Genomic DNA, 17655 nt, shown 5'->3' on the forward strand with positions numbered 1-17655 from the left:
GACAAATCCCTAATTTTTAATCAAGAGAAATTATATTCCCTCTAGAATGAAATCTGATCAGAAGTACTTTGTCTCTAAAAAAGAACTATGTAACAATACAGCTTGGGGGGGTATATCTTGTGATTGATTTTATCCTCCTGCCTTAGATGTTTGATGGAACATACTAGGAACCAAAGTTTAATTATCCTGTGTCTGAAACTTCTGCCTCCTTTAAAGAGCCAAGTCCAGATGATTTTAGACTCAGGACTAGGGCCTTGCACTTGGCTCTGGAGAGTGTTGTCTACCAATCCCTGTTCATGCCTGATGTGGAAGTTTGTATGGAGAAATGACCTCTAGTGCACTACTGAAGTTCAGATAAAATTTTAAGTTTTTTTAAAATTTATTTATTCCCTTTTGTTGCCCTTGTTTCATTGTTGTAATTATTATTGTCATCGTCATTGTTGGATAGGACAGAGAGAAATGGAGAGAGGAGGGGAAGACAGAGAGGAGAGAAAGAAAGACACCTGCAGACCTGCTTCACCACTTGTGAAGCGACTCCCCTGCAGGTGGGGAGCTGGGGTTCAAACCGGGATTCTTCTGCCAGTCCTTGCGCTTTGCACCAGGTGCGCTTAACCCGCTTAGATAAAATTTATCTATATCATTCCAAAGGTGCCACTGTAGAACCGTCTTGTACACTTATAATAGAAGCCAAAAAGAGTCAACATGAGTCAGAAAATTTACCCATTTTATTGATGCATTGCAATTGCTCTACATTTTACCATATTATGTAGAAAATACTGAAAATACAAGCTACTTTGTAAAACCAAAGACAAAACATTGAATCCAAAGATAAACTATGTTTTACACAATGGACCCTTTCCCCATAGTTAGTATTAAATTTTAAATATCTATTTCTTTTTGTTAAAATGATTATTTTACATACTCCCTAAGTACATCTGCATTACAAACATAGCTCAGTAATTCTCAGAAACTGTTTCTAGAGGCTTGTTGTAAAAAGAAGCGCACAACCAGAAGAAGCAAAAAAAAAAAGTTTAATTTGCACACAATAACTAGCATATCAAATTACATTTAGTAAAGTTGGAATTCCATTGTAGTATCAAGGATTCAAAGCAGAAATACTAACATACATATAATGTACATACAATGTACTGCTACATGTAGTGAGATTATTTTTCAAGCTGAATCAAAACCACATATTATATAAAGTTAGCAACAAACAACCATGTAGACATGCTGCACCATCCATCAGTTAAAAAAAATCAAAATAGTTAGCAGGCTTGGACCATTCCTTTCACTGAGAGGCAATTTCATTTCCTATCCTAAAAACAAACCATCCAGTAGGGTTTTTGCATAATAATGCTGAATAAAAACACACATTACAATGCTTGTCTGGATAAAGGCAGTCAAGCTTTGCCCCTCTAGTGGAGGATGAGGGATGGTCAGAATTGCTTGAAATGGAGTTCTTATTCCTGGGGTTGCTATTTCAAGCTGAGCACTGACAGTAGTAGTATCACCTCTTGGGAGCTATTAAACACTCCAGAGGATCAAAGTGGCTATACTTAACCTTTCCCCACTTTCTCTCTCATCCTGAAGTTTGAGAAGCTGGAAAAGCAAGTTCTGAGAGGACTTTAAGCCTTAAGCTGGTCTGAAGTCAAGCCATTGTGACCTGGGCCAGCTGCCAGCTAAATTCACAGGCCTTCCCCTATCCAGTCATGGTCGGCAATATTAAACCCCAGGGACAGAATTTAAAGCCACAGTGAGCACATACACATTCAGTAGATACAGGAGAATTTTCATTTCAGTTAAGTCTGAAATGTCAATTTGTAGACTGAGACTAAAAATGCCTAAAGTTCTTAAAAGTCACACACTACTAGTAATGTTGCTAATGAAACAACACAAGTTCTTGCTATTGTCTTTTTCCAGTGAAGTTACGACTCTTATCTTAAATGGGTATTTCATGGACTACTGTGGAGTGTGAAGTTGTTTTTTTTTTCCTGCATCTCAATTATTTTACAAAGACAATAATCGTATCTCACAGTGGAAAGATAATGAACAGAAAGTATTTCCATTATTAACGAGTTCTGCTTTTAAGCAAGGAATCTGAATGTGCTTAAAGAAGACACAAAGACCACACACACTGACCAGAAAACTCTAACACTAGTGACAAAGTCTGTACAGGTTGTTTGGGTATCTTAACCATATAGTGCTGCAAACACAACTCAATATAGCAATAAAAAATAGAGAAAACACCATGTTCCTGGTAGGCTGTATTGACTATCTGCCCCATCCTGGAAGCCCTTACTCCTTACAATGAAGAAACTCCAAATACCTTGACAGCTCCTCAGTGTTCAACCTGGTAGAGTTTGCTGACCAGGTTCCATGAAATCTCCCATCTCCATCCTGCACCTCCTTGACACCATCACTCAAAGAACCAGTCCTAGACGTATCCCTCAAATACTTAGTTTTCAATTCAGATGGAACACATTTATATCTTAGGGTTAACCTTCTTTCCCCCAATATCTTCTAGAGGCAGGAACACCCCCCCATTCCAAGTACCCTCTACTTGACCCAGATTTGTGCAGGAGGCCAAGAGTACAAGGACAATTTCAGTTTGAAGGGACCCAAGAATATGTAAGTTGTAAAAAAAAAAAAAAAGAAAAAGAAACCCCAAAGCCCAATGACTCAGCAGGCTTTGGTTCCTTCTTCATATTCTTCACTGCCTGAGAACCTTTCAGTGAGTTCCCTGTCACCAGCGGCATCACAAAACTCCTCCTCATAGTATGGGGACATGGTAAGCAATACAACAGGCTCTTTGGTATAAACACATCTTTTTTTTTTTTTTTCAACAAGCAATTATTTCTCTAGGAATGTCAACTATTTGCAGGGAGGACTGCCATATGGGAAAAGAAAAAAAAAAATCTCATCCTTAAAATGATTGCACATACTTAAAAAAGAAGATGCATATATACTATTGGCTTGATTCCTCTAATCTGCTTCTCAAATTCTCACAGAAGGTAGCAAAGCACAGTGAGAGAGCCACGAGGGGAAAGCGCTTCCGTGAGAACTCAGCTGAGATTCTGAAATGGAAAGGGGTAGAGGTGACTGTAAAGGAGACAAACTCTTTTTTTCAATGTTGGCAAGGTAACTGAGAACAATGCATTTACACAATACAGCTACTAATCCTGTTCTGATAAATCCCAGTGAAGAGCTGGGGGTCCACGAGGGCTTGCTGGTCCATCCTAAGGCAAGCTCACTGTAAACTCTATTAACCACTACGTTATCATATAAGGCACTACAATAAGGGGAGAAGGAGAAAAGGAAGAAAGAGACACACACTGAACAACTCCTCACCAGACACACCTGTGCAAAACAATCCCAAGGGTCTCTTCTCCTTGCAGGCAATAACCCCTGCTCATTCAGCACTACAGTAATATGCTCTAATATAATTGCAATTAGTTCACATACATTCCAACAAGTAAGTTCATTTTGGTTTAAATACAATGGAGACATCAATTCTATCTCCAGGGTAACACTGGAGGATCAGATACACACTAAATACACAATTCAAGTGTAATCACTACACATTTGATTACAAATTAATATTTTGGGTTAGCAGGAAAAAAGTTGCTTGTTATATTTTTCTAATCAATATGTACATATTTAATTATGCAAAATATTAAAACACCACCATTACAAAACTTCTAAAATATTTTTAAATTCAGTAATAAATTTTTAAAATATTTTTTGCAATTCCTACATGCACTTATTTATTGTATTGTCTTAATAAGAGAGCATTCAATTTTTGCTGGCATACAAAGGAAGCTACATTAAAATATAAAAGCTATACACAACAATGTTCTTATCTGATTTCAGATTCTTTAGCTTTCTCCCCAAATAACTCATTTAGAACAGAAGGGAGAGATGAGGCAGAGAGAGGTGTATTATTGAAAATTCATACTGATCTTTAGGCAAAATTCATTAATGCCAACAGCCACTAGGCAAAGCTCATCAATGCCAGAATCACATAATACAAAAGAGATTTTGCATATAATAAAACCACCACCACCACCACCACCATATAATAATAACTACCTTAATGGCTTTTCCAATAATAAAATTTAAGCTGAATCAAGAGAAAGAAGAACTCTTTAAAGAATAATCTAAGAAGAATGATGGTGCTTCATTTTAAAAATACCTGGTATTTTCACGGTATGGATTCTCTCAGATTCTCTCACACTAAGTTGCCAGCTAATGGTGGGTGAGCTGCCTTTTTTAAAACACTACTTTATAATAATAAACACAGGAGCAACAGAGAGAATTTCAAAAGTAAATAACACACAGTAGCATGTAACCAGAGTTAGAAAAAAACAACCACCCATTAAATAAAATGTAATATGAAAGTAAAATAGTAAAGTTAATTTTCCATAAACAAAGGCAAAATTTTGAGGAGAAATGCCTGATAGTAAAAAGACTGGTTTGTGTAAGCTGCTCTTAAAGTAAGCACTTAAGTTCTTAGGTTTTAAACAAAGAAAAAAAATACATTTTCTCAGTTACCAGATTTCAAGTCTTTCTATCAGCATTTTTTCCTCTGATCAGCAATTATATGTAAAACTAAATTAAATGTAGAAGGGCTTCAACTGTTTTTAAAGAATTTATAGAAATAAAATTACAAAAACAAATTTTTCAAAGGCTAAAACCATCTTTTTGTTGGTAATTGCAGAAGATGGGTTTCTGAATTCTTATACCAAAAAAAAAAAAAATGCTGTCACAAAAATAAAGGATTAAAATATAGGGCAGACATGGGGAGACTACAATAATGCAGTCAACACTAACACAAGGTTCCCCAGTGAAAAAGCTTCTGCTTCAGTGGGCCCCTGCAGAACAAGTTGCTGGCTAAGGATTTTTAAGAGAGGGGAAGGAAGGAGATCATAGCCCATCACTAAGAACTCAGGGCCAGGACAGAATCATGACCCTCCCTCCCTATGCTCATCAACTACAAGTAGGAATACTGGCTGATCTTGGTAGGACTCAGTGGATATCCAGTGTAAATTGTTGAGCCTCGGGAAGACCCAATGTAGGACTGAGTGGCAAACTGGTGTTGGTACTGAGCAGGGGCCACACTGGCAGAAGTGAGGAGACTGGGCCCAACACTGACAGGAACCTGGTGCACCAGAGTGCTAGGGTGGGTGGTATAGGCGGCAGCATGCCTTGAGGAGCCCTGGGGGGAGAAGAGATGAGCAATGGAGCTGGTGGAGCCCAATGCAGCAGCAGAGGTGGGGGCAGCATACGTATACAGGTGAGGCTGGCTTGGCAGGTGAGCAGGGGCTGGGGCCAGGTGTGGGTGCCCCGTCGAGTGTAGTGGGCTGCCATGCTGGAAGGCGTAGGGGGCTTGGGAGATCGGGGCCACAAACGCCTGCTGCCTGCGAGGGGCAGGGTTGCTGCTTCTCTCCTGCGAGGTTGGAGCTGAAGATGACTGCTGGTTCTAGAAGGAGGAAGAAGGGAATGAGGAATCTTGTAGTCACTCTAGTCCAGGGAACCAAAGGTCAAGTTGAGTGTTGAAGTTTTAACTTGCTATCCCTGTGACTTCTTGGCAGAATAGATCTTAACCCTGCCAAGATAACAGCAGTCTGCTCTTAGGTATGGCAGAGGAAAGAGTGAGGTAGGGGCCACAGGAATCAAGAGTTCTTAAGGTTACCTACTCCTGCAATTTAGTAACTGTTGACTCAACTCACACAATTCTGACATCAGTGAATCTGTCCTAACCTTTCTTTCTTTTCTTTTTTTTTTAAAAAAAGATTTTATTTATTTATTTATGAGAGAGGAGGAGAGAGAGAGAAAGAACCAGACATCACTCTGGTACATGTGCTGCCGAGGATCAAACTCAGGACCTCATGTTTGAGAGTCCAATGCTTTATCCACTGTGCCACCTCCCAGACCACTGTCCTAACCTTTCTTTCTAGCCATTGTTTCTTCTTTTTTAAAATTTTGTTATTAATATTTTGTTACAAGAATGCAACATTACAATGTATAGTTCCACACTGCCATTTTGTTCTCTAAGTTTTTCATATCTCTCTTGAAATGTGGAGCCTAAAACACATGCACCAGCTCAAATGTGCATTAGCCTATGTGCATGACTTCTCTCTCTCTCTCTCTTGCACACACGTACGCACACATGTACATGCACACACACACACAGTTACGACCTCATTATTTACATATATTTCACTACTGGTAAACATCACACAAGCACCAGAATTTTAGCAGAGGAAAGAGTGAGCACAAATAGAATAGTGATCTGCCCCAGCCCATTAGAAGAAAGGTCTGATCAATCTCAGATTCCAGCAACCTGTAGGACTAGGGTCAGTTATGTGGCCAAAAAAAAAAAAAAAAAAAAAATTGCCACTGCCTCTTGCCTCAAGCATGTAGTGTGAGGTTCAGGTTATTTATACCCTGAGAGATAAAGGACTCAAGTCTGGTTTCAAAGTATGTAGGATAAGGAACAGACCAAGGCATTCCAGTCTCAAACACTTCCCTAATCTTCCAGCACAGACCAGGGAGGTCTGATGGAAAATCTGGAAAGTCAATCCTGAACTTAACAGGGAAAGAAGAGACACAGTATATGCAGCTATTGACGCAGGCTACAAAAAAACCAAATTGCTTGACACAAAAAGGGGCTTCATTTGGTTTTATTCAGCAGTCCATCCAGAAACAGGGTTCTCTTGAGAGGGATAGGTGGGGGGTCATACAGAAGGCAGCAGCCCCTAGCTCTTACCTGGCTAAGGTTGAGTGGCTGTGCTGCACTGGTTCCCCCTCGTTGAGCTCGATACCCTGTGGGGGTGATACAGCATCCAGATGACTGACCACTCACTGAGGCCACTGGCTTGGTTTTACTGCCCAAAAGACCTGAAAAAGAGTCAGAGCTTAGTCATTTATGAGTAGACATCAGTTAAGTATCACTGATATGTAACTGGGTGGAGGATAGGTAGCATTAAGGTTATGCAAATAGACTTTCATGGCTGAAGCTCCAAAGTCCTAGGTTCAATCCCCAGAACCACCATAAGCCGGAACTAAACAGTGCTCAGGTGTAAAAAAAAAAAAAACTAGTATAGTCATGGGCCCTTTGGAATACAACTAAAATAAGCCTACTAGCTATCTACAAAACGGAGACCCCCAAATCTTCACCTGCACTATTCCAGCCTTTAGATTCATAATTAGTCAACAAGTTGCTAACTCTCTTTTCAGCCACCAGATTCCAGATGCTACCATGATGCCAACCGGGACTTCCCTCAACAGACAACCCCACCAATGTGTCCTGGAGCCCCGCTTCCCCAGAGCCCCGCCCCATTAGGGAGACATAGAGAGGCTGGAAGTGTGGATTGACCTGTCAACACCCATGTACAGTGGGGAAGCAATTACAGAAGCCAGACCTTCCACCTTCTGCACCCCATAATGATCCTGGGTCCATACTCCCAGAGGGATAAAGAATAGGAAAGCTATCAGCAGAGGGGATGGGATGGGATACGGAGTTCTGATGGTGGGCATTGTGTGGAGTTGTACCCCTTTTATTCTATGGTTTTTGTCAGTGATTCCGTTTTATAAAAATGAAAAAAAAATCACTGAGTTAAATCTCAGATGACATCATATTAACTAGTACACGTTTGCAATGTGGTTTACAAAAGTCAAGGTTTCATGTTTTACCCATTTCCTCAACTACAATTACACCAGAATAGTAACTGTATTATCCATTTTCTTTTCTATTGGGCCACAAAGCTCTGAAAAGAATTTTTAAAAGGTTCTTTCCTCTCAGTAAATATCATATAATCTTCCATTCTATGTAAAATTTCTATTGGTAATAAGAACACAGGTAAGATATGGTCCCTACTCCTAGGGAGCCTTTGAGTTTTATACTGAAAGGGATAAAACAAGTATAGAAATGTGAAGCTAAGGGGCCAGGTAGTGGGGCACTTGGTTAAGTGCAAGGACCTGGATTCAAGCCTCTGGTCCCTATCTGCATGGGGGAGCTTCATGAGTGGTGAAACAGGACTGTAGGAGCAACCTCTCTCCCTATCTCCCCCTCCCTTCCCAATTTCTCTTTTTATCTATCCAGGGAGAGAGGGAGAGAGGGATAGTAGGGGTAGGGGTGGGAAGGGGTGGAGAGGGGTGGGGGAGGGGAGGGGAGGGGAGGGGAGGGGAGGGGAGGGGAGGGGAAGGGAGGAATGTGAAGCTGAGTAAGGTACTGGTAATTCTTAGGACACAGAAGTATTGAAGGGTTTGAATACATTATTAGACATTCGCTGTCTTCAGAATCAAAGAAACTGTAGGGCAGTGGATTCTTTGCAATACTAATTTTCAAAAATTTGTTTCCTACTATAGTTTCACAGGAAAACTAGCTTATTTACTCAGTGACTTGTGGAGCAGCTTACATCCTGTGGGTCCAACAGTGCATTGAGCTCCTAATAATGTTGTCCAGTGGCCTGACATCAGAAGTTTTGACCTCCCTCAAGTGGAACAGCTATCTATTTCTGATGAGAAGCACACCAAAGCTTAAAATAAATCCAGATTAGAAGTCTGGTTATGCCTCAGTTAGTACCTTATTCTAGTAAAATACTCATCTATATATGTACTGAAGACATAGTTATACTGACACCAAAAATTCATGCTTCCCTCCTTATGGGCACAATGAAATGAGAAGCAGCTGCCCGGACAAGGACTCTTTTGCTTCACCTACCTTGCATCTATCTATCTATTGGGTTGTCGGAAAAGTCATGATGTATTTTCCTGTTTTTCTACGCAAAAATGCACCATGACTTTTCTGACAACCCAAAAGGTGGTTTGTTTTCACTATGTACATGTCTTTTCCCATCTGTTTTTCTTAAATGACAAGGATTTCAAAGCTCTGACTCTTAACTTAATGCACACTGGAACACTTACATTTTAAGTTATATAAATAGGAAATAAATTATGGTGTGACACTGCAGAAACTGGGCTTTATTATTAGGATTATGCAGCAAATACAAAAACTGAATCCAAGAACTTAAGCCCAACATCTAACAAAAAAAAGAATGTGTACAAATTAGGCTGATAATAAAAACCTCCATGACAAAGGGTGGAAAAAATGATCTAAGGTAAACATTGCTTTCCAAAAAACTGATCATAATCATTTTCTTGCCATGCAGGTTTTTTTAAAAAAATCTTTACTTATTTATTGGATAAAGACAGCCAGAAATTGAGTGGAAAGGGGGTGACAGGGAGGGTGAGAGTCAGAGACACTGTAGCACTGTTTCACCACTCACAAAGCTTTCCCCCTGCAGGTGGGGACCAGGGGGCTCGAACCTGAGTCCTTGAGCATTGTAACATGTGCACTTAACCAGGTGTGCCACCACCCTGCCCTAATTGCAGTCATTTTCAGTGTTATCAAATTCCCATATACTTTTGGATTGTGCACTTTTAATCAGTTGTGGGGAGGAAGAAAAGAAAAAAGCCTAATTTTCCCTGTCATACAACATATATCTCATCTACCTTCTCCCATCAAGAGTTTGAGACTACAAATTCATTGTTATTTACTTATTGGCTGTGCTGAGGCATGAGCATGTACAATATCACCATTCTTAGGCCAAATTTTTCATTCCTTCTCTTTTCTCATTTCAGACAGAGAGGGAAAGTCACTAATATTGGAGCTTTCCCCCAATGCCATAGCATGCCCATGCCAAGGCACATATCCTATAGGGTGAGCTATCTGACAATCCTAAATTCATTTAAAAAAAAAAATATTTTTTTGCCACCACTGTGGCTCTGTACCTACACAACAAATCCACTACTCCCAGTCGTCATTTCACCACCCCACCACACCCCACACCTCCCTTCTTTTCCTCTTTTATTCAATAGAACAAAGTGAAATTGAGAGGGGAGAAGGAGATAGAGAAAGACATCTACAGACCTGCTTCATCACTTGTGAAGCTTCTCCCATTTCATACTGGGGACCAGGGACTTGAACCTGGGTCCTTGAGCATGTTAACATATGGGCTTGACCAGGTGCACCACTGACCTGCCCCCCTAAATTCACTTTTATATTAACTCCAGTAAATTAACATAAAATGATGGTAAGAATAATTTCACAGCACAAGGAATTTATGAATTAAAATCTGTTTTAAAGATAACTATTCCATTAGGTTCTGTAACTGGCATAAGCAAATTATTACATACATCAAGAGAATTTAATGTTAGCTGTAAAGACACTCACCTGAGGCCTGGGTTTGGGTTGCTACATTGCAGTCACCAAGCTGTGTTTTCAGTGGAGGCACAATGATAGTGCGGGTACCAGCGCCATCCCCCATGACTCTGCTGGGCCCTTCCAGAATGGATCCGCTATTGCCCCGAAGTGCACTCATAGTATCAGTGGAATACGGACTGCTCAAGGAAGAGTCAGAGTCTGGAGAGTCATTGACAGTAACGTAACTGATGACATTAGACCTTGACTTCAAGCCAGAGCTGAGAGGAAAACACATGAAAATTAAACGCCCTTTTAGTAGTGCTTCTTTGATGGTCTCTGAACCTCTCATGATAAGGACATTGCTACCGATAATAATAATAGTAATCATGATAATAGTGACAGCAATCTTGAGTGTTTATTATATATACAACATTATTCTTATGCTCTATATATAACTTGTTAAATCCTTACAACTTTTATTTTTTTAATTGCCACCAGGGTTATTGCTGGGGCTTGGTACCTATACTGTGTATGAATCCATCACTCCAGGTAGCCATTTTATTTCATAGGACAGAGAGAAATTGAGAGAAATGGGGGGGATAGAGAGGAAGAGAGGGGGCCAGGTGGTGGTACACCTGGTTAAGCAGACACATTACAGTAAGGACTCAGGACCAAGCCCCTGGTCCCCACCTGCAAGGGGAAAGCTTCACGAGTGGTGAAGCAGGGCTACAGGTGTCTCTCTGCCTCTCTATCTTCCCTTCCCCTCTCAATTTCTCTATTTCTCTAATAAGAAAATAAAATTTTAAAAAGAGAGAGAAGAGAGAAACACCTGCAGACCTGCTTCATTGCTCACGAAGCATCCCCACTGCAGAAAGGGAGTAGGGTTCAAAGCTGGGTTCTTGTGTATGGTAATGTGTGCTCGACCAGATGTGCCACCACCCAACCCCCTCCTCATAACTTATATCTGTGAAGTCAGTGCTAGTATCCCTATTTTCCTGATGAAGATACTGAGCTAGAGAGAGGAATTTGCCCAAGGTTATATAAGTAACCTTGGTAAGGAAAAGAAAAAAAAAAAAAAAAGAAGACCTAGGACAGAATGACTTCAGTGTATATGTATATACCTCTAATAACTACTCCATTTTCTCTCTCAGTCATTCCTGTTTAATTATTTCAGTAACAGTCTTCAAGCACCACTATTTTTTTCACATACCATCACCCAGCTACTATAAATGGCTCCTCACTCTATTTAATCAAACTTTTCACCATACATTTTTAAAAATCCCTTCACCTAAATAATTTTAGTGTTTTCTGTTCTTTTGGTTTTAGTTGTGCTGGAGCTTCAACACTCCAAGCTGACATTTTTTTTTAGATTTGGGGGAAGGTGGGTAGCCATAGCACTTGTTTCCTCCCAATGTGGTGAGAAGCTGGCTCAAACCTATTATCACACACATAGCAAAGCAGGTGTACTGTCCAGATAAGTTATTTTTCTAGCTCTTCCTTCGATAGACCAGAATAGTGTTACAGTTTGACTCTGGTCAAAATAATATTGCTGCAATCTATAAGGCTGTACAGAGGGTGGGGCACTGGATTTGCATACATCAGATCCCAAACTGGATTTCTGGCATGGCATACAGCAGAGAAATGTTCTGGTGTTGATCTCCCCCCAACCTCATTAGTAAATAAATAAAAAGACAATAGTGTTGATTATTCTTTTATTACTATTGGGCAATGTCTTCTCTCTAGGAGATTTACTTTCTTTTTTAAAATATTTATTTATTTATTCCCTTTTGTTGCCCTTGTTGTTTTATTGTTGTAGTTATTATTGTTGTTGTTATTGATGTTGTCATTGTTGGATAGGATAGAAATGGAGAGAGAAGGGAAAGGCAGGGGGAGAAAGACACCTGCAGACCTGCTTCACCACTTGTGAAGTGACTCCCCTGCAAGGTGGGGAGCTAGAGGCTCGAACGGGAATCCTTAAGGCGCTCCTTGTGCTTTGCGCCACCTGCACTTAACCTGTTGCGCTACCGCCCGACTCCCTTTCCCTTCTTTTTAAAAAAAATTTATTTATAAAATAAAAAATATTGACAAGACCATAGGATAAGAGGGGCACAATTCCACACAATTCCCATGACCAGAACTCTGTGTCCCATCCCCTCCCCTGAAAGCTTTCCTCTTTTTTTTTTGCTGAGGCTCAGTGCCAGCACTACAAAACCACTGCTCCTGGAGGCTATTTTCCCTATTTCTGTTGCCCTTGTTGTGGTTGTAAATTGTTGTTATAGCTGTTGTTATTGGATAGGACAGAGAGAAATCGAGAGAGAGATGGGGAAGATAGAGAGGGGGAGAGAAAGACACCTGCAAACCTGCTTCACCACTTGTGAAGCAACCCCCTGTAGGTGGGGAGCTGGGGGCTCGAACTGGGATCCTTATGCTGGTCCTTGCACTTTGCGCCACTGTGTGCTTAACCTGCTATGCTACCACCACCCAGACCCCAGCTTTCTTATTCTTTATCCCTCTGGGAGTATGGACCCAGGATCATTATGGGGTGCAGAAGGTGGAAGGTCTGGCTTCTGTAATTGCTTCTCTGCTGAACATGGGCATTGGCAGATCAATCCATACTCCCAGCCTGTCTCTTTCTTTAGTGAAGCAGGGAAGTTTACTTTTTCTACTCCCTAAATCATCTTGAAAGTTGTCATAGTTTCAAGTCTACTTATCATTTATAAATATTTTGTAACTATCAATACCATTTACAAACAGCCCTTTTTGTAGTATTGAATTCAGAATTAATTTTTCAAGGACATTTAAACTTCATTTTTATATGACTCTACAGTCTAAAGTTCTCAGATAAAAGGGTTATTCCCAATTCTTTATTTTTTAAATTTATTAATTAGGGGATTAATGTTTTACAGTTGACAGGACACACAATAGTTTGTACATGCATTACATTTCTCATTTTTCCACACAACAATACATCCCCCACTAGGTCCTCTGGGGTTATTCCCTCTTCTATATGCCTAATACCAAAATTTCAATGAAATCAACACAGTATAATCAAGACAATAAACTATGTACACATTCGGAGAGAGAAGGATAGTAGAGTTCCTAAACTTATTCACTCCCGTCTAGTTAAATGCCCAGTTAATGACTTGGATTAAGGATAAGCGGAAACAATCTTATAGTTGGAAAAAAGGATCAGCAGGTATAGCATTGGACTCCAACTCCTTAAGCTCCCAATTTGATTCCCAGCATATGCACCAGAGTATTTTAGCTCCCTCATCTAAAACCATGCTTCTAAATACTTTCTTCTAGTTCTTCCTTTGACAGCTAAAGCTAGACTACTTGTCTAAAGTCAGCAGTCTGTAAGATCAAGGGTAGGAGTCCAAGCCTCTGTCTTACCTATTTGGCTTATATTTGTTGTCCTCTTCCTCATCTGTGTCACTGCGAATAGTGATGACACTCACTGGAGGGCTGGGAGTATCTGGAATGATGATTGGCTGATGCTGATCTTGAACAGGGACTAGGGAATTATAAGAAGATGTGGTACGGAGGGGACTGCTGCCAACTAGAGAATATACTTGAGATGGCAAAACATCCAGAGAGGACCTACAGGGATAAAGTCACAAGAAAGGTTGTTCATAGCATGATCCCCAAGCTATACCTCACTTTCCTTTGTTCTCTGATTCCTTTTTACCAATTATTAAGCTAATACACATATCTGTGAAACTTCCATTAAAAAAAAAACTAATCACTCTAGGAAGGCTTTTCAGGGATAAGAACAGTAAGATAGATACAACAGACTTCTTATGTAGCACTAGGATCTCACTATAAAGCAGACACTTCAGCACAATTTTTATTTTTGAGCAAGAAAGGGAAACAGTAAGAGAAAAGGAAAGGTAAGAAAGTAGAGAGAGATACCATAGCATTGCTCCCACATCCATGGAGTCACCCAGTGCTCTCATTTGGTGCTGAGGCTACACATGATATGGTGCACATTCTACCAGATGAACTATCTCCTGGCCTCTAGATTTTATTTTTGATTTTACAGTATGGTCAAATTTCACTCTATAAAGTGGGAAGAGAAAATACTCAAATGAAAATGTTAGCTTCTCCTCAATTTTACAGTATTTATTTGCCAAAGTGTCAAAACCAAAACACTCTAAATGCTAGGCAACATATTTCTCAAAACAGACACAGTTTCAACTACCAGCTATAACAGAAACTTACTTAGAAGATACTGGAGCAGACTGCTTATTCTTCTTTGAAGGGAGGGAATTAGATTGCTGTTGTCTAACAACATGGGCAACACCAACATTCAGGGGTTGAGCAGTGGCCAGTGTCACATGGTTAGTCAGCAAAGATGGCTGCTGCATGATGGTGCTGTACTGGTTACCATGAGAGTGGGCATTCCTATATATATAACAGAAGAAGAAGAGGGAAAAAAAAGTAAAGAAGGGTGAATAACCAAAACAGTGGGAAATCAAGACCAATTTGGTATTAAAATAACCAAAATCAGTTGCATTTTACTTTTTAAAGGTGAACACCTGGGCTATACAGCTTTAAGTTTTCACTATATGCCACTTAATTACCTGACACTTTCCTTAAAGTAAATGATTCCTGACCTTAGAACTTATTGCTTTTCTGTATTCAAAACTTTCTTAAAATTCCATAACTTAGCCTGATATGTGGTCTTAAAAAACTTCAAACAGGGCTGAGGAAACACTAGACTTTTGTATCTCAGGCCCCAGAGAACTCCGGCACCATCATAAGCCAGAAAAGATAAGTGCTCTGGGGTCTGTAACTGTCTCTCTCTATAAATAAATAAATCTTACAAAATAGTATTTTTGAATATTTCAAACAGATGAATCTTTCCTTTTCTCATCCTAGCCTCACCAAAGCCAGTGTTCCTAAATTAATGGATCTGCCCTTGTAAATATCCCAGAGAAACACAGGGCACTTGCCTCCAGTCTGTGAGCTGCTGGCCACTGCTCATGGTCTCTGGAATCACTGCTGTGGGTTGGACAGAGTTGTGCAGAGCTACTCCAGGTAACTGTTGCCAAGTCGAAGGCAGGAGAATCTGCTGAGTTCCTCCAGGCCAAGCCTGCTATAAAGAAACACACACACACACACATACACAAGATCCAGATTTGACTTACTCTTGGCCTTTTTCCTTTTATCTTTTTTTTTTTTTAATGAAAGAAAAATTCATATCTTAAAAGAAGTTGGTTGTAAATTGTTAACTTGCAGAGATTAAAAGAGACAGGTCGGAGGGGCTCAAGGTTACAAGTCTAATGCATGGGTTAAGAAAACAAGCTGCTTTTTCTTGGCCACCTCTGTAACCTGACCACCAAGGTAATTAAAGAAAAGAAGATCCTGGTGGTTAAGAGTTTCTATGATACCACAGAGAAAAATAATCTGAAAGTTCAGGTAAACTCTAGTTCAATGAAGCATTTTTTGCAAGGACTCTAAAACATATTCCTCTAAGAAAATATTTAAGATCGCTCCCATGAGATTAAAAACAGGAATATAAATTTTTGAATGCCATTCTGATAAGCCATCAGGTCAGTTCAACCCATAAAATAAAGAAGGGAACTGTGATTCTTTAGAAGGATAGTACTTGGTAAGTGAAGTTAGGTGTGAATGATGAGAGGTCAAGACCCTTTGGTAAATGAGCCATGCCAGCAACAGAAAGCTAACTTCATCATTTATAGTCATGATAGAATTTTAAAATATGCACAATGAGTAAAAATATGTATGGAATAGATGCAGAGAGCACTCCTTTCTTAGCAGTCAGCTAAAATATATTGTTTTGAACATTATTTGCAGGAACATATTTCAACATAAATACTAGTAACTAAGAAATTAAATCGTTTCCAGTTCTCAACAAGTCATGTCACTTGCAATAGAGAACAAATGTTTTCTATACTTTTATAGAAATCTAAAAAAAAAAAAAAAACACGTAACAAATTTGGAAGTTTTCTTTTTTAACTTGAATTCTAAAGTACAATCACCTACAATGCTTGGCTACATAGGGTTCTATTTCTTAAATTTTAAACTGCAAGGCCATTGTCACATATAGTTTTAAAAATATTTCTGCAAGTAACAGCTCCACTTGTTACAAATACTGGTTCCAAACAAGAAGCCTTCAAAGCAGAGAAACTGCAAACACCACTGCTACCATAAGCAGAATTGAAAATAAAACAAAACAAAACAAAAAATAAGAAAAGTATGTTAAGTTGCACCATGCGCCTTTCCATAAGCCAACACCTGCACAAGACAAAGCATGTAGTTTAATACAGAGCAAGAAATAACATTCCAATGTGAGGCAGAAATCTGGCGTTCCAAGCGACGAACTGTTTTGACAGAAGAACAAAAATATGCAAATCTTAGCAAATGGCTAGTGCAAACTTAAAGAGAAGCAGCAAAGGAGAAATGTCAACTAACATTCCAACCTCAAAGGTATAGTCAAGCAAGTTTAAAACCAATGGCTTGGATCTATCAAGTTGAAAATATATTTGATTTCCTTGCACTCAGGTTTTATGCTTATGATATAATTAGTATGGAGGTGAGATGCTTTTAAAATCAAAAAATTACAACAACCAAAGTATATTTCTAAATGGGGTTTCACTGATAAAGAGTTCTTGAGAAACATTAAATAGTAATAATAATAATAAAATAAATAAATTTTAAAGCCACTCTGAAAGATGTACAAATATCAGGATCCACTGGTATCAATTAGGTTTCCAAATGCTTACCTAATTTTAAATCTCAAATAATGGAAGGCTGAATGGCTAATAAATAATTCTAACTAAAACATATCTGAGATCACTCTTAATGTTACACATCCTGAAATATACCTCCAGAGTATTTTTTATTTTGCTTTAAGTTCAATACTAATATATCTGCTGCTATATTTAATAAAAACTTTCCAGGATTTTAGTAACAAAGATATTATACTTGCATCAAATTCTAGTCATTTGCTCACCTTTGTAAAAAAACCTACCTAGAAATTACTATCTCCATAACCCTTACAAAGAGATCTTCAATTTTAACCAATAAGTAAAATATGGTTTAAAAGTATTCTAAAGGGAACATCTTTAAAATGAAGATATAAGCTGCCACTGACTGTGACAAAAAGTTATCTTCATGTGGTCTCAGAAAGAAAGTTCGTAACAAGTAATACAGTGGTAAATTTTAAATGACTTAAAATTTTCTATATGCATAGAAGTTTTAGAACTTCCAAAGAGCCAATAAAGGAGGAAACTAACTTGCCAAGGAGTTCAGAATTTGACCACCTGAATATGTGAAGCAGAGCCAAACTAAAGGGCAAATCTTCATTCTCAAAAGACAGGGCAGAGAGCAGATAACAGAGGAGAAGCTCTTCTGAGGCTACACCAAGAGCTTTTATCATAGTAAGCTGGCAAGGAAGAATCAAGGGATCTGGCTCCTTA

General features: G+C 39.2%; 1 protein-coding gene and 1 long non-coding RNA gene across 4 annotated transcripts in view; both read right to left on the bottom strand.

Moving 5' to 3' along the window:
• The window catches only part of LOC132541380 (uncharacterized), a 621539-nt gene that overhangs the window by 550748 nt on the left and 53136 nt on the right, over positions 1-17655 (bottom strand). The gene's annotated exons all lie outside the window — the stretch shown is intronic.
• The window catches only part of HIPK1 (homeodomain interacting protein kinase 1), a 65027-nt gene continuing 48079 nt past the window's right edge, over positions 708-17655 (bottom strand). For 2 of the 3 annotated variants that reach the window (XM_060201845.1, XM_007530184.2), the window contains exons 11-16: positions 15166-15308; positions 14432-14614; positions 13604-13810; positions 10241-10488; positions 6773-6903; positions 708-5482 (exon numbers count right to left, since the gene is read on the bottom strand). In XM_060201845.1, coding sequence (XP_060057828.1) covers positions 4994-5482; positions 6773-6903; positions 10241-10488; positions 13604-13810; positions 14432-14614; positions 15166-15308 — 1401 coding nt within the window. In that variant the 3' untranslated portion in view covers positions 708-4993. The remainder of the gene's footprint in view (positions 5483-6772; positions 6904-10240; positions 10489-13603; positions 13811-14431; positions 14615-15165; positions 15309-17655) is intronic. The other variant, XM_060201844.1, reaches the window with a different exon arrangement.

Source organism: Erinaceus europaeus, chromosome 11 (assembly GCF_950295315.1).
Source record: "Erinaceus europaeus chromosome 11, mEriEur2.1, whole genome shotgun sequence".
Classification (NCBI taxonomy): Eukaryota; Metazoa; Chordata; class Mammalia; order Eulipotyphla; family Erinaceidae; genus Erinaceus; species Erinaceus europaeus.